This window comes from Schistocerca gregaria, chromosome 8 (genome assembly GCF_023897955.1).
Source record: "Schistocerca gregaria isolate iqSchGreg1 chromosome 8, iqSchGreg1.2, whole genome shotgun sequence".
Classification (NCBI taxonomy): domain Eukaryota; kingdom Metazoa; phylum Arthropoda; class Insecta; order Orthoptera; family Acrididae; genus Schistocerca; species Schistocerca gregaria.
Window position 1 is genome coordinate 88,146,198 of NC_064927.1, and position 20,406 is coordinate 88,166,603.

Genomic DNA, 20,406 nt, shown 5'->3' on the forward strand with positions numbered 1-20,406 from the left:
CACACACACACACACAGTACCTGGCCCATGCTCATCACAGCACACTGATCATCCATTGTCACGTTCTACGGTGCAGGCGCAGCGACAAATTATAGTTACGCTGCAATTTAATACAGGTATACTATTTTAATTACCGGTGCCTACTTGTTGCTTCGCGCTCTAGCCGAAATTAAGTCACGGTTCTGCACTTATTCTTGAAATTTGCATGAACATTTGACATGTAACATACCGCACTTTGGTTTTTCCTACTGCCTTTACAGTATTACATTCGTAGCAGTAACTCCTCCTCCCATGCGCGCCCCACCTACGATATCTACGCCTATTTACAAATTAGCTTCAAAAACGCCTGACTAATTTACAAATGAGCTAATGAGTTAAATACTTGACGTCAAGCATGTAAAACATTTATGGCTGAAGACTCAAAACCCTAATTTTGTGTGTGGCTACAAGCGAGAAAAATTTTAGAAGTAGCTTAAATTTATGTTTAAAGTTTGTTGGAAATGTACACTCGTTATGAAATATTGCATAAATACAGTATGCGTAACCCACGCACAGTTTTAAGAAAATTTAGTTTTTCTCGCATCTCACTGTTTATGATATATCTCCTGAACTGTGTGTCATACAATGATTTACTTTTCCAGGTACAATCAGTGGCATACGTACATATTGTCTGCAACATGTGTTCTGTATAGTGCTGTTAGTAAAGAACTAATAAATAAAAACGTCATGCCTGATGCTCAAGTTTCATAGCGCAACAGCAAAAGTGAAGTAAGCGTCAAACTTTCTTTTCGTTACTTCATAGGGAGTGCCAGCGAGAAAAAGTTTCGATAAGGCATGAAATTATATGTAACGTTTGTTGGATGCCGCGAAGTGCTCTCGTTCTCAAATAGTGCATGATCGTAGTAGACAGTAATTTGCATATCGTCACTTACGCAGCCAAGAGCGTATACGTACATTGTTTCTAAATTTAATACTTGACGTGCGTTAAACGTTTAACGTACGATTACATCTCTTAATAAGAGCTGATTACGGCAGAATTTTAAATTCAATAATTAATTATATGAAATACTGAAAATCAAATTTATTTTGTTACCCCTAGAAGCAGTAAGATAGGCGACCTGCAACCGGGGCCGTTCACAGTTTCAACGGTTAAGTAATACAGATCCATACAAGATGGGTATTCAGTATTTTGTGTTTTGGTTATGTATGTGTTTTGATATTAACCACTTGTAAATTCTAGCTTAACAGTGAGACTTAACATGAGTGATGATTGCTCTATTTGACATTACTCAATGTCATGACCACAGATTGTGTGCGCGCTGGAAGTATATTTGTTTCTAATGTTTGGTTTCCTTCACACTAGTCTCTCTTGTGGATGCTAGTCAGTTGTTTCCTGACGATGGCCCAATATGAATATGCTAAAAATCGGATCGAAATAAATTAATAGAACGAAAATGCAGTCTGTTGGTTTTTCAGCCTTAAATATGTCATTGTTCTACCTAGACGTCACGTAAGAATCCATAAATATAATTAGTATTTTTACTCGTTTATCAACTTGTAAAAACCAATTGTGAAAGGCACAATGTACGCCAACATATGTGAATTACGCCACCGAATGTTAAGTATAGGACACCCTGCCTGTTGAGAATAACCACAGCTCCGTCGTGACATACATGTGAAAATGATCACACAAAATCGTCTGTGAAAATGCCAACCAAACAAACACCTTCCAATTAGCCGCAAAGGCGGCGTATTTCCTGAGCGTTTGTGTAGCGCTTTCACTTTGGCGATTCTCACACGATACAATCCTGGCAACGCATCCATCTGATACAGACTCCGAAAAATTCTACGGTCGTGTATACGATAAAATTAACAGACTTGCCCAGAAACTATCTATCATGCTTACATCTTCCATACTAATACTACGCCTCGATAATTAAACAGTGTACAGAGTCCATATGCCCACAATAACGTAATACTACCCAAGCATAATTTCTGTCACTTCACTAGACGCATCGACGCAATGCAACACCGCTGCCTATTTTAAAAAACAGCAGCATCTTACAGTAAGAAAAAGTTTGTTTAAATAAGCTGTTTACATCTTTTATTGATACGTTGCCTCACAGCCACAGATCCAGTCAACTCAACAAATTTCTGTATCTTTGTCAAACAGATATTGACGAACTGACAATTCTTTCTATTCCTCTAACTGTACATTTTCAAGAAGACGCATACCACAAACTGTTTCATTAGCACACAAGGCATACCTACCTAATTAATTAAATGCGGGATGTTTTGTTCGAATCAGCGTTTTCTTCTACAACAAATTATAGTTTTACACTGAAACGTAAGCTAATGTGCAGTACCAGTACGTTATTTAATGTTGTAAGGAAACAAGTTCGTCCATTTGTAACGTAAGACTTCCCACGGTATCAGAGGCATTACGTTAGTATTGTTGCCCCTATTAATCTCTGCGGCGGAACTCAACTCAGCATAGACATAATTTAAAATACGGTATTACAAGTTAAAAAATTGATTATCTTTGCTCCGCATGAGAATACGGCGAACACTTTACGTACTCACTTTTGAACAGTGTTTAATGGAACGAGCGAACAAATTAATTCATATTGAGTTTTATATAAATAATAATAATAATAATAATAATAATAATAATAATAATAATTTTACACATGTGTCGAAGTGCGGTAGACAATGCATTGGAGTCGATATTTGGAAGGAGAAAGTTTCACATCCCCGTCCAGTTACCAATTAGGTTCTCTTTTGTTTCCCTAAATTAATTCAACTGAATATGGGGATGACTTGTTTCATAATGCCCACACCGACCCAGTCCTCATTTCAACTGAGTCAGAGGATCGTTCTATGCTGGTCACTATCCTATCATATGCATCGTCCTCTGTCATTGGCCCCAGGTGTTTAACTAAATAATGGAGACGATAATAACGCGATTAAGCCAGGCGTTGATTACTGCCGATTACGTACACGCCACTTACGAGCACTAACACCAGAGACCATCTTCATTACCGGCAGTTAGTGTTCGACCTTTATAACTGCTTCTTCACATGGTCAGTATTACTGGTAGAATCAGAAGAAGGCCGCCGATCATGTTTTTTACAGCACAAACAGCAGTCCTACTTTGTGCTTTCCGTAGCTCAACACCAAAATTCAGTGTTCCACCTTACTTCTTAGACTTAGATAATACAATTATGTTGAAATAGTTGCATTAGTTCAGTAGCGTTACGTCTCTTAACACAATAGTATTTGAATAAATTACAAGTGTTAGATGTAATGTTCTACAAAATCTCGTCTTGTATCAATGGACAGTAACACGGTTTTCCCGTTATTTAAAGTGCCCCTTTAATGAATATTATCGTATTGTATATCCTAGTTATTTTCTCAATAATTTCAAAATTGTTCATGTAACCAAAACGGTAAACATTGTGTTGGACTTAAGCACATTCAAATAGGATATCAAAATGGAATTCTTGGTAATATGTTGTGAGGTGGGAGCGCGCTGGAGTTTTTGACGAAATCCACACGCAAAGCGCACCACACAATTTACTACATCCCGAGTCAAGTGGAAACACGCACCAAAAATAGTAATTAATTTCACATTAAAATAATATATAGCTGTGTTTGGAATAATAAATACGAGGAACATTGATTCGGTTTATAACAAGCTCTGAGCTACTTATAATTACGGTAATAACACATTTAATAGTTTTTAACAAAGGTCCTACCTCTTACCCATATAAAAACTAGAGCAGCGAAAGTGTCAAGAGAAATTAAGCAAAAGCTAAAAAGTGTTGACGAGACAACATAACGCTAGTCATACGTAGAGTATTTCACGCAGTATTGTCCAATCAAGGCGAGACTGCTTCGCAGTGGAAAATTTTATAGAAACACTTCTTTTTTTAACGAATATTTCTGTGAAAAGACCAGTGTTGTGCGATCGAACTTCCAGCAAAACAATACCCAATTTCGCTGAAACCATATAGGTTTGAGGACAGCACAAAATTGCTGCAAAAAGTATGGCTGAATATTGAAGTAACAGTTTTATTCTAGCTGATTTCTGCTTTAGAATGTTTGTGCACCGTTAACAAAAAATTAGCATGAAAGAAAAATAGGTATGAAACGAAAAATAAATAGCACTTACGGATAACAATGTTGTCGCTGTCCCACAGCGCGGGGTAATCTGGAAAAAGAAAAGGTAGACTTCAGCAACGAATGGATCCTGTCAGGACCTGCACAACAATGGAAGATGCGCCGAGCAGACAACATTGTTGGTCGGCAGCGACAACATCGTGGCGAGTCAGCCGGCCACGACTGTTTCACGTGACCGCTGAACAATCCTCCCGTTATGTTATTTGTGTTGGAAATACCTAATATTGTGATGTTAGATAGGTATTAGCTCTTTGTTCAGATAATACGCCCCAGTCAATAAAACATTTGTACAAAGCTTGTAACAATCGAACGAGTCAACACCTAAAAGTGACGGAACTATGGATATGTTTTACAGATCTTCATTACGTTTCTGTTTAAGCGACACTTCTGAAGAACGCAAAGTATTACCCAACATGTAATTCAAAGTGGATCATGTAATTCAAAGCGGATTCAGTAATAGTAGTTCAGTAACAGTAAAATGATGCACTTCACAATTCATTCTATAGAAATCTCTTATACATTATGACTTTTTTGTGCAATACTAAGTATATTTTTCCTCGAATCTCTAATTATTTAATTAAACTATTCTGTAATGGTGTTCTCTCCTCACTTACCGATACCTTTAGAACTAAGCAATACCTCATACCTCGATAAATCAATAACGAAGAAAAATGAAAAAATAGAAGGTAAAAAAGGTCGTCCCTCTCGCTCTTGCAGTTTTTTTTTTTTTAAGGGAAATACTCGAGATTGGTTTCGAGTTTTTAGGAATACTCCTGAATGTTTTCGAATGTCCCACTGGCCGCGTCGATGAAGGACTCCGATGTTGGTATTGGAATTACTACTGACTCCACAAAAAGTGATTACTTTATTTAACGGAATTTGAAGTTATCTTGAAAGTGTCTACACAGATCTTTTCAACCGTCTCCGATGTTTCGTTATTCAGCGAATCAAACTTCAACAGTTTCTGTAGCATTCCGTCAGTTTCAGGTAAGTATTGAACAACTAAAGGAAACTTCTTTTGAATCTTGTGGTTCGATGTGTCTGTGCCTTTGTCGCAAAATGGAACTTCTTTCAATTGTTTTATGAATTCGGACACGGAGTGTGGTAAGAGAATACTTTGTTCCTGTCTGTAGACTGTTTTGCGGCGCCTTTAGAGTTAGGATACAGCGCGGCATTCAGTTTTACGGTGCAATCTGAAGGATTGATGGTGCTTGACAACTTGATAAGCGGTTGTTAGTTCTGCAGCAGCAACGAGCAATTTTTATCTGGGGATCTTCTTTAGTAATGAATGTAGAAATAGACTTCGATGTCGATGCTACCACGAATCTATTTGAATGATTCTTAGTAGAAATGTGATGCCTCACATCTGCCTTACCTCCATGACTTACTGAGATGAAACAGCTGCAAATCTCACGTTATTATCCGTTACGTCATTTCTTGATAGAAGACGTTTCTTTAGTGTAATCACCCTACAAATGACTCTCTTTCCATCTTTAGGTATTTTCGTACGTTATGACAAGGTAAGTCAACAGTAGACAACAACACTTCAGTCATCCATGTACACGTCACTGCACACTTGACGCCATATATATACGCAGTTTACACTCCAAACTTGCATTCATTGTTCGTATTACGTTTTGAAAGAACAGTCTTATCAGATCGCTATTCAAATGGGAACTGCCTGAGTCTTCTGCGTGGCGCCGCTTACATAGTTCCAGCCCCGTACTGCTGGATAAGTCTGATGATGACACTAGATCTAGAAGGTGGCTGCATCATCGTCGATGCAGGATACCCAACATACAACATCTGTAAGACGACCTTGTCAACATTAACTTGTTGACATAAATAAAACTGAGGCTGCATTTACATGTTGATGACGTTACTACAGTACTTGAGCTAAGTTCGTAACAGTATTTTGAAAAATTGGGTTTTTTAGTGATGTCGGGACAAGAACGTCCATAACGGTGGCGGATCCGATACATCGGAACGGTTGGCAACGCTAACGTACCCTTCAGTTTTGAAAGGTTCCACTTACCGGTAAGATAAGCGCACAGTATGACTACCAATAAAAAGCACAAGGGCAAATATTCTAATATTGGGGAGTGATCTTCAAAGAATCGGGTTTCGCGTAGAGAACTACCACAAAACTCCATCTCTGCATCTAAGAGCACAACACCAAATACACAGACAGCATAACAAAATATTTTGAACAAGTTAGACGATAGACACTTGAGATAATTTACTGCACCATTTTTTCCAACTCTGAAAAGAAATGGTAAAAGCGACAAAGCAAAGCGGATCCTTTTCAATTAGTTTAGGCATACGATGGTTTTCCTAAAGCCCTTGAGACGGATGTCACGGAAGTCGCTTCGGAGAAGTATACGGCCGACTTCTGCAGCATGCCTATTCGATCAGCGCTTGTCGTTCAACCCTTATCTTTCTCCCTTTCGTAATAAACTCGTCATGTACAAGGCACAATATTCCACTGTTCCTTCCAATAAGGTGTAAGCCATCTCTAGGGGACTGTACAGAATAATCTCCCGGTATCGAGATATTTTGATAACACAATTCATTACATTTAAATCCAAAATAGTGATCGCAGTAGATAAGGTGCGGAGTAAGTGGTGGAAACTGCCCTCAAATAAAGAGACAATAAAAATACGTGAAAAGTACAAAACAACAACAGTTTTCTTCTTTTATAAAGTTAAGTGCTGCAAGTGACGGTCCGAAACACCACAAGAGATAACTATCATCGCAACGGTGACGCACATTGAAAAAAAAATAAAGGTATTTCTTCTTGTTTTCGTTGTCTTTGTAGTTCGATACGTTTCATGCACATGTCTTTTCATGTGTTCTCTTCATTTAATTATGTTTAATACATAATCAATTAAAATATTGAGTAACTGTGGCGTAAACAATTAAGAAGACAATACACTACAAATAATTGTCCAGGACATCAGTTCTCATACGCGCCGCTCTGCCTGCTTCAAACAATAGTTTTTGACCTCGAAAGAACATTTATTGGAGCATGAAAAAGATAAACAAAAAAAAAAAACTGACGCTCTGACACCGTAAGCAGAAATATGAAGGGCGACCAGGATTTATAAAAAAGAGAGAGAGGATGACATGTAGACAGTATTAAGTGTTATTACAGAGTGACATTGTGTTCCACTGTTTGTATCATTCTCAGATCATTATTGCTTCAGGAAAAGTGAACCACGAGGTAAAGCGTGGGAGAAATTAAGTAGAGGTCCCAACCAGCAACAATTTGAATTTCTTCAAAAGAACGTGAGAAAAACAATGAAAATTTGGGAAGAATAACAGCTAAGAACAATAAGAGTATGAAGAAAACGTAACAGAATCTAATGTATTTTTTATATCTAATCTAGTATATATATCACAGTTCATCAGTTATGACGACATTTGGCACTACGTTATTAAAGACAAACTTGTAGAAGGTACTCAAAGTTTTTTTTTTTTTTTTTTTTGTTTTTTTTAAATACAGGTATAGTTCAAAAGTTTAATCAGAAACGTAGGCTGTTAATAATGAAAAATTGACATTACGCAAGTAGTTCCAGATTTTGTGTATGAAGAAACGAAATGTGTCTGGAGAAGAGGCTTTTTCAATAGAAATGGTTTAAAATCAAACGGAAAGCACTGCAAAAGGAACTCTCAACAGTATTCGCAGAAAAGAAAACAGTTTCCGAAAACTGGAACAGTGCTGTACTACTACTTTTCGACAAGAAAGGAGAGAGATAAAAAGCTTAAGATCTATCAAAATCCACTCTAATCACTATTTACCACGAAATGTAAAGAAATAGCATTGAATTTAAGCAGTCAGAGGAACAAGCTGGTTGTAAAAGTGGATATAGTACAACCAATAACTTGCGGGCCGTGCAGCAAATTTAAGAATGGTGCAGTGAGTACAGAATAATGACGGCTTTGTCGAGGATTCACTTTCAGCGTAAGAAAATTTGCTTAAAACGAGTTGAAAGCTTTCTCGTAATCTGTGTCACAAGGCTGAAAATATTTAAGATTCGTTTAATATGCATGAAGGTGATGTTGCATGCGTTCACCTCCAAACAGGTTTGTATATTTGGGACCGTAGGCAAGCTGGGAAGAAACCTTCGAAAAATAAATTTCACTACACTCAAAAGTTATGTAAATTTTTCCGTGACTATTCCGGTTAAGCCTAGTAATTTTCAATGAGCCATGGAATCATTCTTAGCCTACGTCTCACAGTATGTTATTAAATTGTAAAATGGCGGACGACTTATTTTGGTGCAGCGTAAGTATCATTACTACTGATAATTACTGCCCAGTCTAAAGCAGAATATTACGTGAAATAAAGGGAGAAGGGGGGAGGGCAAGAGGAAAGAAAAGGGAGGTAATGATGTCAGTTGCGTCGGGACCTTGTGCGAAATCAGCGGCGGCGAGTGCCAGACCTGGACTCGAACCAATAATCTCCTGGTTACTACGCTGCTGCGTTAACCACTGCGCCATCCAGATACGGTGTGCGGATTACGTCGCCGCGCTCCCCAGCCGTCTCACATGTCCACATAGCGCCACCTATCTGCAGTCCTCGTCCGTGTCCTCCATGCAAGCTAATTTTAGATTTCCACAGGAGGCCGAACGAACATATAATTGCGGATTCGTTGCCCATTGAGGCGAATCAGGTGTAGAGCCACAGGCGAGTTCAAGTTCAGGTGCCGATGATGGAGATGGATAGCGATCACAAAACCTTGTCTCCAATGTAAACCACAAGAGCTCAATGATATTGAGATGTGATTATGGTGGCCAGGGCAGAAGGGGCCATTCATTCTTGTGCTCACAAAACCGTTTCTCGGTGGCGCGCTGTGTGGACAGGGACCCTGTCGTCTTGGAATGCAGCACCACCATCGGGGGACAAATGGGAACATGGGATTTAGCTGATCGGCCTAACTAGCCACATAATACTTGACAGTAATGCGACCTCACAGAGTAATCATGGAGCCCTGGGAATACCACGGTATTTGCGTCGAAATCACCACCGAACCTCCCCCGTGCGCCACTATTGGGAAGTAAACGCTGCCACACCCTGGAGACGGTGTGAAACAAGACTCGTCCGACCAAAACTTTCTCCGATTGCTCCAGAGTCCACGTTTTACAGCTTAAGCACTACATTTTCCTGTTACGGGGATTTGGGTCGCTGGTGAGTAGTTCTGGAATTGCAGCTCTTCATGACATTTCCAGCTTATGGAGCACCCTTCCTGTTTTGGTTCTGACAGGGTTCCCGAGTGCGAAATTCCCTTCTGCAGTGACTTTTGCAGCTGCTATCCTCTTACTTTTCGTCGCGATTCTCCTCAATCACCGTATCTCACGAGTATTCAACAAACACTTTCTTCTGCGCTGTTACTTAGCAGATGACGATCTTTCGCTTTCCCTGTATGCGGTATAAATCTTCGATAGGGTACCTCTTGAGACAGCTAACACCGTATTAGCACCTACTATTTGTCCACTTTGGAATTCAGTTAGCCCCGACATAAAGCGCTCACGACTACACAGAGCACTGCTCCGACCGCGACCTACACACCGTACTGAGAACACTGCAGACGTGTTGTTCCTGGTCAACTACAACAGCTCAGCATCTTCATTTATGTTCAGACATGCATTTCCATGCTGTTTCCATATTTTTCTCTGAAGAACGTTAATGACATGAAAAGAAACAATATCCACTAAAATTTGTTTACAATGACATTACTGTACCATATACAATAACACAAACCATATAAATTTTAGCCTTGTCACTACAAAATTATGTTTGCTTCATGCAACCAGGCAGCGCCACAGGTTTTCCACAAAAATTGGTTCATATAAATCGACTATTATTTATTAATTATGCATAAATCAAATCGCTGACGGGAAAAACAATACACATAACTAGTTACTGTAATCTGATTTGATATTAATAATGGTCACAGTCAAGTCTACTGAAACACTTCGGCAAAAGTCACTTGATGACTTTAAGATGCCGAGACCGGTTAAGATACCATTTGTGTGACCCGCAGCTACTAAAATAAAATAAAAGGATTTCGTAATGAACAACACTAATGCAGTGTTTGGAGAATCATGAGCTCTCATATCATGTTGTCTTACCACTGTATCCTGGGCCCGAATAATTACCTTAGCAGATTTTTATCTCGTTAGATGCAAAATTGTGGCTAGACTGCCGGAGAGGCGTATGGAAACTTACGGCGCGAAATCTCTGACGGTGTAACGTGCAGAGAAGATGCGACAGTCTCTGATGACCAGCTCTCCATGCTACCCTACCCTGTGCAAGCTGCTTCATCTCCCAGTACTTACCGCATCCTACATCCTCCTGAATCTGCTTATATTCATTTCTTGATCTCCCTCTATGATTTTTACCCTCCACACTGCCCTCCAATGCTAAATTTGTGATCCCTTGATGCCTCAGAACATGTCCTACCAGCCGTCTGATGACGTGAGTACACGAATGTAGCGTAGTGACAAGCCTGCAGGGTTTATCCTGTTTATCTCCTCATTGTGGTTTCTGTGTGGTTCTCTTCAGGTGGCATTGCTGTTACAGCTTCAGGAGTGTCCATGGCCTTTTGTAGTGGTTTCCATATTCGCTGGTCTGTCCTACCTGGTTGATGAACAGGTTAAACAAACCCACGATTTATCTGTACAAGTTCGCAGCTAACTTGTCTAATCTCTCTACAACTGCACATTCTACTGCAGCATCTTGTATGTACACTCCTGGAAATGGAAAAAAGAACACATTGACACCGGTGTGTCAGACCCACCATACTTGCTCCGGACACTGCGAGAGGGCTGTACAAGCAATGATCACACGCACGGCACAGCGGACACACCAGGAACCGCGGTGTTGGCCGTCGAATGGTGCTAGCTGCGCAGCATTTGTGCACCGCCGCCGTCAGTGTCAGCCAGTTTGCCGTGGGATACGGAGCTCCATCGCAGTCTTTAACATTGGTAGCATGCCGCGACAGCGTGGACGTGAACCGTATGTGCAGTTGACGGACTTTGAGCGAGGGCGTATAGTGGGCATACGGGAGGCCGGGTGGACGTACCGCCGAATTGCTCAACACGTGGGGCGTGAGGTCTCCACAGTACATCGATGTTGTCGCCAGTGGTCGGCGGAAGCTGCACGTGCCCGTCGACCTGGGACCGGACCGCAGCGACGCACGGATGCACGCCAAGACCGTAGGATCCTACGCAGTGCCGTAGGGGACCGCACCGCCACTTCCCAGCAAATTAGGGACACTGTTGCTCCTGGGGTATCGGCGAGGACCATTCGCAACCGTCTCCATGAAGCTGGGCTACGGTCCCGCACACCGTTAGGCCGTCTTCCGCTCACGCCCCAACGTCGTGCAGCCCGCCTCCAGTGGTGTCGCGACAGGCGTGAATGGAGGGACGAATGGAGACGTGTCGTCTTCAGCGATGAGAGTCGCTTCTGCCTTGGTGCCAATGATGGTCGGATGCGTGCTTGGCGCCGTGCAGGTGAGCGTCACAATCAGGACTGCTTACGACCGAGGCACACAGGGCCAACACCCGGCATCATGGTGTGGGGAGCGATCTCCTACACTGGCCGTACACCTCTGGTGATCGTCCAGGGGACACTGAATAGTGCACGGTACATCCAAACCGTCATCGAACCCATCGTTCTACCATTCCTAGACCGGCAAGGGAACTTGCTGTTCCAACAGGACAATGCACGTCCGCATGTATCCCGTGCCACCCAACGTGCTCTAGAAGGTGTAAGTCAACTACCCTGGCCAGCAAGATCTCCGGATCTGTTCCCCATTGAGCATGTTTGGGACTGGATGAAGCGTCGTCTCACGCGGTCTGCACGTCCAGCACGAACGCTGGTCCTACTGAGGCGCCAGGTGGAAATGGCATGGCAAGCCGTTCCACAGGACTACATCCAGCATCTCTACGATCGTCTCCATGGGAGAATAGCAGCCTGCATTGCTGCGAAAGGTGGATATACACTGTACTAGTGCATGTCAGTGTGATCATGTGATGTATCTGACCCCAGGAATGTGTCAATTAAGTTTCCCCTTCCTGGGACAATGAATTCACGGTGTTCTTATTTCAATTTCCAGGAGTGTATTTCTACTGCTGCGTCGCGTAGGGATGTCGCAGGGAATGCCGTGGGGCGTGAAAGACACCACGAAGTGTTTTCTTGCAGTTTTTTGCTGTCTCTGAATGTCCATTTCGGGTGAACTTCCCCAGACCGGGCGAACCGTCCATAATGAGACGAATGAATAGTTAAGTTTTTCACGAAGGATGTTGAATATGTAGTCCTGGATCGACTGTTACCCGTAAGTACTTGACTGAGATCCAGAGAAAGTATAGGAATTAAGTAGTATTTCGCTGCGATAGTTTATTGTACGTCTGCAGTGAAGAGTTTAAGGGGGGTAGGTCGTTAAACGGGCAGACTTGGAACAGGAGAGGCACCACAGAACATTTCAATTTCAACTGCCTATACTTTTACAAATAAATTCATCAAACTTTGTCAGCATGACCAGGAAGGGTTCAGGAGTCGCACACATAGCAGTGGAAGTTCAAAAAGATAATTTTTTTTATACGTGAAATTTCATTATTTTTTCACTTACGATTTGGCTGCGTTTGTTGCTACACGTACATTTTTCTTCATAAGTAAGAGAGATTCTTCCATGAATTTTGCACAACATACAAACCATACCTACAAGTGTAAGAAACTCCAGAATTTTCCAAAACTATTAAGAACAGTGACAAAAAATTGAGATAACTATAGAAAGAGAATTTTCTAAACATGAAGTTTAAAATGTAACAGCTCATTCATCTTTTCATAAATTAAATGAACTCCATAATTTCACACGACTGTAAGTATGGTTTGTATGGTGTGCAAAATTCATCAAAGAAGGGCGACGTAAGAATATCGTCCCCGCTTGAACGCTAAATAAGCTCCACCGTGGCTCCTGAGTGTTGACTGTACGTAGCCGCGTTCGTGGGACGGAAGAAACAGATAGTGCGCCGTTGCCCTCTTCTCCTGATGTCAGAGGAAGAGGGGGTCACCGTTTTATCAGTTTCCGCCGCATCAAGGTGGCAGGAGGCGAGGCGCATCCGCCAGTGAATAAGCGCCGGCAGTGGGGAGCCGGGGGGCGTGGCCTTCCGCGTAGACGCGGCTCTAGGCACACGGCGGGAGGCGGGAGGCGGATGGCGCCCTGTCCGCAGCTGCCGTCTCACTACGCTCTGTTCATCGTAAGAGTAAACCTGAGATTAACAAGCACAAACGCGATGACTGGTCAGAAGCCGTAGCCCTTGTACACTGGTGGTCTTCCGCTCTTGGAAGTAGGTCCACATTCTGATATATTAACAGCAATCAACGTTTTTCTTAATCGTACTTCAGCTACGTAATTTTCAAGTCGTGCACAGTCACAACCTCTGTAAGCGCTACGTGTGCTCAGATCGTCTCGCAGTTCGTATGTACCGCAGAAATGGATGAGACCGCTTCCTACTTGGTAGTGAAACACGTGTGCGGAACACCGTTAATGGCTAGGAACACGTTGCTGTTATTGTTTTTCACAAGATTACAGACAAAAAACAACTATTATCGTTTTGACGCCGGCCTGAGTGGCCGTACGGTTCTAGGCGCTACAGTCCGCAAGTTCGAATTCTGCCTCGGGCATGGATGTGTATGATGTCCTTAGGTTAGTCAGGTTTAATTAGTTCTAAGTTCTAGGCGACTGATGACCTCAGAAGTTATGTCGCATAGTGCTCAGAGCCATTTGAACCATATCATTTGACAACATGTAACAAATATAATGAGCAGTATTTTACTTATATTCGTAGTAGCGTGGTAGATGTATAAACGAGAAATAACAAGAGATTGAAGCTGCCAAACGTACAAGAACTAATGCACTGACCTTCGTGACGCGTCACTGCCGAATAATGGCGAAATGCAGAACACCACCATGTATTTTTTTCCATCTGTTTAAAAATTAAATGACATTCAAAGCTATATAATTCTCTGCTCATCGCTTTTTACATATTTACTGCAACTGTTCACACCGTTGCAGATTAGTTGGACCACTTGCGTGGCCGGTGCTGACCAAGTTAAACGCGCCGGTAAAGCTGTTGCCCCGTTATTATCGCTGAGTCGCTGTAAGCGTAACGCACGGCATAAAACGTATCCTCATTACCGTACTTTACTGTACTCAGCTTGGTTTTCGCTCCACGTGAAACGAAATCCAATGAGGTTCCAGCAAACGCGGAAGAATACCTACAGTAACGTTTACATGAGGTTTATTCTTATGATGAACGGAGTATAGCTAAGTGGGCACGCTTCCTCTCCACTGTAAGCAGCGAAGAGCTGATGATGCGGCAACAACACACAGCAGCCGCCGCCGCCGCCGCCGCCGCCGCCGTCGTCGTCGTCGTCGTCGTCGTCGTCGTCGTCGTCGTCTTATATTTGGCCGCACGAGGACTCTTCTGTAGACGGGTGAAACTAATCGGCAACTGGAAACCGCGGCGTAATAGTGCAAGCATACTGAACTCTGAACCTGTCTTCTAATCAATTACACGGCCGCGCTCGTGTGTGAGGTGGCTAACTTTGGTTCAACGATAGAATACTAAATAAATGTGATTAGGATAGAAATGAGACTGCGTAAAAACACGGATATTAACGACACACTACAAGAATGCAAACTCCTTGTAGATAAAGCTACGGCGAATCTGTCCAAAAATATTTCCTAAGTCCAAAAGTACGCATCTCAGTCGATATATCAGTTTACAACAACAAATGTGACATTTTTTAATAACGTGTATGAAATGATGTATCGCCGGCCGCTGTGGCCGAGCGGTTCTAGGTGCTTCAGTCCGGAACCGCGCTGCTGCTGTGCGGTCGCAGGTTCGAATTCTGCCTAGTGCATGGATGTGTGTGATACCCTTAGGTTAGTTAGGTTTAAGTAGTTCTAAGTCTAGGGGACTGATGATCTCAGATGTTGTCCCATAGTGCTTAGAGCCATTTTTGAGATGATGTATGTAGAAGTTAATGGAATATAGGTAAGGATCTTTGTCCAGGCCTAGTAAATGCACCAACAATGTCCTAAACCAATAATTCTGTTCACAATGCATTCAAAATGGATTATGTACGAAGACTGGTCTGATGCAGCTCTATCCTGTGCTAATCTCCGCATCCTCGCACAACTTTCACAACCTACCGCCATTTCAAGCTGCCTACTGTAACCGAACCATGGTATACATCTACGTTTTTTACCGATTGCCTGGTGCCTCACATTGTCTCCTACCAACACCTTCCTTTTCTCAGGCTGTGCCACAAAATATCTTTTTCCCCTATTCAATTTAGTACCTCCTTATTAGATATTCGTACTACCAATATAATCTTCAACATTATTTCATAGCACCACATTTCAAAACTATCTTCGCCACACTGCACTTTACATCTCCCCTTCTTTGGACACTATAATTTTACTGCACAACAGCGAAACTGATCTTTCAGTGTCTCATTTCCTAATCTAACTCCCGCCGGATCACCTAATTTAATCTGACTACACTGTTATTACCCTGGGTTTTCTTTTATTGGTGTTCATCTTAATAACCTCTTTCGACGAGACTATCCATTCCGTTCCACTTATCTTCCACGTCCTTTGCCGTTTACTGCAGAGTTACAATGTTATCAACAAGCAGGCCGCAGTGGCAGTGCTGTTCTAGGCGCTTCAGTAGTGGGAAAATTAAAATTAACGCAGCCATGTTTAAAGCTTTAGGACTAGAGAGACTACTCAAAATACCCACATTTCGATTGTAGTTAAGGCGTTGTGATGTGTCGAGCAGAGAGCGCCTGTCGCCTCGTTTGTACAAGGCCTGTTCAAAAAAAAATCCGGAATACTCGTAATTTCGCGCCAATGGTGTTGGAGTGAAATGCGGTTGGTATCTCTGCACACGACTGTGTCCAATCTGTAACTAACGAAAAGTTTCACTGATGTATGTCTGTTATTGCTCAGTGCTGTATTCAGCAGAATGTTGAGTCTTACAGTTTGCGAATTTCGAGATGGCAGAGGAGCAACGCGCCTGCGTTAAATTTTGGCGAAACTCAAGAAAACCTTCACAGAGACAGACCAAACGGTGCATAAAGTCCGTGGTGATGAGTGCTTAAGAAGTACTCTGCGATACGCATGGTTCACACGGAAGTCAAAGATGATCCTCGTTCAGGACGCCTTTCGACGTATACCGACGTCGCTCATGTCAGGAACGTGTACGTAATTCTGCGTGCCCATCGAAGACAGACTGTCCGAGAAATTGCAGAAGAATGTGACATTCCAGTTGGATCAGGTCATGAAATCCTGACACAGCATCTTGGAATGCATCGTGTTGCCGCGAAGTTCGTCCCACGGCTTTATGTCTCTGATCAAAAAGACTTCTGTCTCGCAATCAGTGACGAGCTTTTGATCGGGGAAACGAGGAGGAGATATTCCTTACGAAAATCATAACTGGTGATGAGACGTGGGCCTACGGTTAAGATGTTGAGGCCGAGGTTCAATCTTCACAGCGAGTCGGAAAAAGAAAGACTTCGTGAGGTCAGCTCAAACGTTAAACAACGCTGATAACTCTCACACTATTAAGGATCAGTTCATCACGACTTCACGCCACAGGGACAAACTGTTAATCCATGGAACTATGGGGACGTGTTGGGACGCCTGCGAGAAAATGTGAGAAGGAAACGACCTGAAATATGTCGAGACAATTCGTGACTCTTGCATTACGATAACGCATCCGTTCATTCATCCCTGTTGGAACCAGCGACGTGGCGCAGTAGTTAACACATTGGGCTCGCATTCGGGAGAACGATTCAAACCGACGTCCGACCAACCTGATTTAGGTTTTGCGTTATTTCCCTAAAACGCTCGAGGCAAATGCCGGGATGGTTCTTTTGAAAGGGCACGGTCGAATTCCTTGCCCATCCTTACTTAATCCGATGTTTGATTCCCTCCCTCGAATCAACCAACCAAGTCCTTGTTGGTGCGTGACTTGCACAAAAATCACTGTGCTGCCTCATCATCCGTAATCTCCAGAGCTGACCCGTGCGTTTTATTTATTTATTTATTTATTTATTTCCAAAGTTGAAAACCCCATTGAAAATACGAAGATTTGCAATGATACACGAGAAAAGAAAATTCCCAGACGGCGCTTCGTGCGATCCAGCAAGACCCGCACCAAGACTGCTTCCGGAAGTGGGAAAGGCGTTGGGAGCGGTAAATCAATGGAGGAGAGTGTTTCGAAGGAGACTAAGCACAATACGTAAAAACACAGAAAAATTTTGTGGGCAAAGTTTCTGAGTTGTTTGACCGGACCTAGTATAAGACGGGGAGAGGGTGCTTGGCAACAGTAGGGTCGAGCGATCGCGCACAGGAGCGACGATGCCGCTTGAAACAAAGCGAGCCCGAGAACAGAGGCGGCGGCGGCGTCGGCGTCGGCGGCAACTGACAACGCTGCCGCCCAGATTCCTGTCCACGCGCACGTACGCCGCTCCACGACGCACTGGGACGAGATCCACCACGTGGCAGCGAGCACGACACCGCTGCCTCTCCCGGAGGAAGGAATAGACGGCAAATCATCGAGTATAACTGAAGTGATTTCAGGTGTTCCCCAGGGAAGCGTCCTGGGACCTCTGCTGTTCCTGATCTATATAAATGACCTGGGTGACAATCAGTAGTTCTCTTAGGTTGTTCGCAGATGATGCTGTAATTTACCGTCTAGTAAGGTCATCCGAAGACCAGTATCAGTTGCAAAGCGATTTAGAAAAGATTGCTGTATGGTGTGGCAGGTGGCAGTTGTCGCTAAATAACGAAAAGCGTGAGGTGATCCACACGAGTTCCAAAAGAAATCCGTTGGAATTCGATTACTCTATAAATAGTGCAATTCTCAAGGCTGTCAATTCAACTAAGTACCTGGGTGTAAAAATTACGAATAACTTCAGTTGGAAAGACCACATAGATAATATTGTGGGGAAGGCGAGCCAAAGGTTGCGTTTCATTGGCAGGACACTTAGAAGATGCAACAAGTCCACTGAAGAGGCAGCTTACACTACACTCGTTCGTCCTCTGTTAGAATATTGCTGCGCGGTGTGGGATCCTTACCAGGTGGGACTGACGGAGGACATCGAAAGGGTGCAAAAAAGGGCAGCTCGTTTTGTACTATCACGTAATAGGGGAGAGAGTGTGGCAGATATGATACGCGAGTTGGGATGGAAGTCATTAAAGCAAAGACGTTTTCCGGCGAGATCTATTTACGAAATTTCAGCCACCAACTTTCTCTTCCGAATGCGAAAATATTTTTTTGAGCCCAACCTACATAGGTAGGAACGATCATCAAAATAAAATAAGAGAAGAGAAATCAGAGCTCGAACAGAAAGGTTTAGATGTTCGTTTTTCCCGCGCGCTGTTCGGGAGTGGAATGGCAGAGAGATAGTATGATTGTGGTTCGATGAACCCTCTGCCAAGCACTTAAATTTGAATTGCAGAGTAGTCATGTAGATGTAGAAAGGGAGAGGAGCAGGGCGGGACGAGCTCTGCGTCACATAGCACACGTAAATGGCAACACACGTACCTTACGCTCAGCTTCCTTCGGTAAGGACATAGCATTACAATCGAGAGTACTGAGAGGGAATGCCATTATACGACGCACACTACAGAGATAGGAAAATTAAAGTTTCCAAATACCTTTTACGAAACAATGCTGCAGACTTGACGGGCAAATCGGACATTCAATGAACTGATACTGAGTTGAATCTAGGAGTTTTAAATCAGTTTTGTGGCAGAATTCGGCTAAATGATATGGTAGGTTGATATGACACGCATGTATGTGTGTGTGTGTGTGTGTGTGTGTGTGTGTGTGAGAGAGAGAGAGAGAGAGAGAGAGAGAGAGAGAGAGAGAGAGAGAGAGGAGAGGGGAAGGGGTGGCGAAAATTCCAACGGTAAAGATTCTATGGCTAGATCGAGTAAGTAAATGGAACTGTAGAAGAAATAACTTTACTGCAATTTTGTCATATGATGACATGATGGAGACCGTGACTGTTGTTAGAAGACAAATGTGATGGTGTTAGGACAGCAACCAGCCACAAATTTACTTTCAGTTCCTTTATTCAAAGGGTACCGTTACCGGTTTCGAATCGTTGTGATTCATCCTCAGAGAGTTTACACTCTTTATGACGTGTGGTGTGTTTTTTACAGATTAATTGTCCTAAAATATAAATAAAACAAACATGCCACACACAGATGGTTGCGTTACAGATTTTCGTTTCATGTAAATTGTTCTCACTGAAAAATTTAGTTCAGTGAGAACAATTTACGTGTGTAACAATAAGAATGCAGTGGGAATGCAGTTACATCTGTTGGACGAATGTTATGAAAACAAACACTCCAAACCGACGTTTCACGTACGTCACATGCAACGAAAATCTGTAACGCAACCATCTGTATGTGGCTTGTTTATAATTATGTGTTTATAATTATGTTTTATTTATATTTTAGGACAATTAATCTGTAAAAAACACACCACATGTCATAAAGAAAGCGTGTAAACCGTCTGAGGATGAATCACAACGATTCGAAACCGGTAACGGTACCCTTTGAATAGAGGAACTGAAAATAAATTTGTGGCTCGTTGCTGTCCTGACACCATCACCAAATAACTTTAGGGTAAAACTTTGGAAAAAAAGGGGGATGGGACGCTTCTTGAGACGTCAGGATAGAGTTTATTTGATTTTGGATCTGTCTACCCATTCAACAAAGATACTTGCTTTGCCTCTGTTGTGATTTTCGGCCCCAAAATCGATCTGACGCAAAACCCTACACTAGCCTATCACGTACAAGGCGTTTTGTCCCTGTTACTAACGCAACCTACATCCATCATTTCTATCTGCTTACTCCAGTTAAGCCGTCGTCGCCCTCTACACTTGTTACCCCGCCCCCTGCCCCAATTTCCTCCATTACCAAATTGACGAGCCCTTTATGCCTCCTGAGAATGTGTGCTGTCAACTGATCCCTTCTTTTAGTCAAGCTGTGCCACAAAATTACGTTTCTCCACAACGTGATTCGGTACCTCCTGATTAGTTATACTATACACCCACCTACTCTTCAGCATTCCTCTGTAGCGCCGCATTTCAAAAGCACTGTTCTCGTCTTGTCCGTCCGCGTTTCACTC

The 20,406-nt window shown here is 42.7% G+C and overlaps 1 protein-coding gene and 1 long non-coding RNA gene across 2 annotated transcripts in view; one reads left to right on the top strand and one right to left on the bottom strand.

Moving 5' to 3' along the window:
• Positions 1-20,406, top strand: part of LOC126285342 (uncharacterized) — a 173,557-nt gene that overhangs the window by 95,029 nt on the left and 58,122 nt on the right. The window lies entirely within an intron of this gene.
• LOC126285340 (nascent polypeptide-associated complex subunit alpha, muscle-specific form-like) overlaps positions 1-20,406 on the bottom strand; it is a 388,350-nt gene that overhangs the window by 88,144 nt on the left and 279,800 nt on the right. The window contains exon 3 of the mRNA XM_049984656.1: positions 4,175-4,213. Coding sequence (XP_049840613.1) covers positions 4,175-4,213 — 39 coding nt within the window. The remainder of the gene's footprint in view (positions 1-4,174; positions 4,214-20,406) is intronic.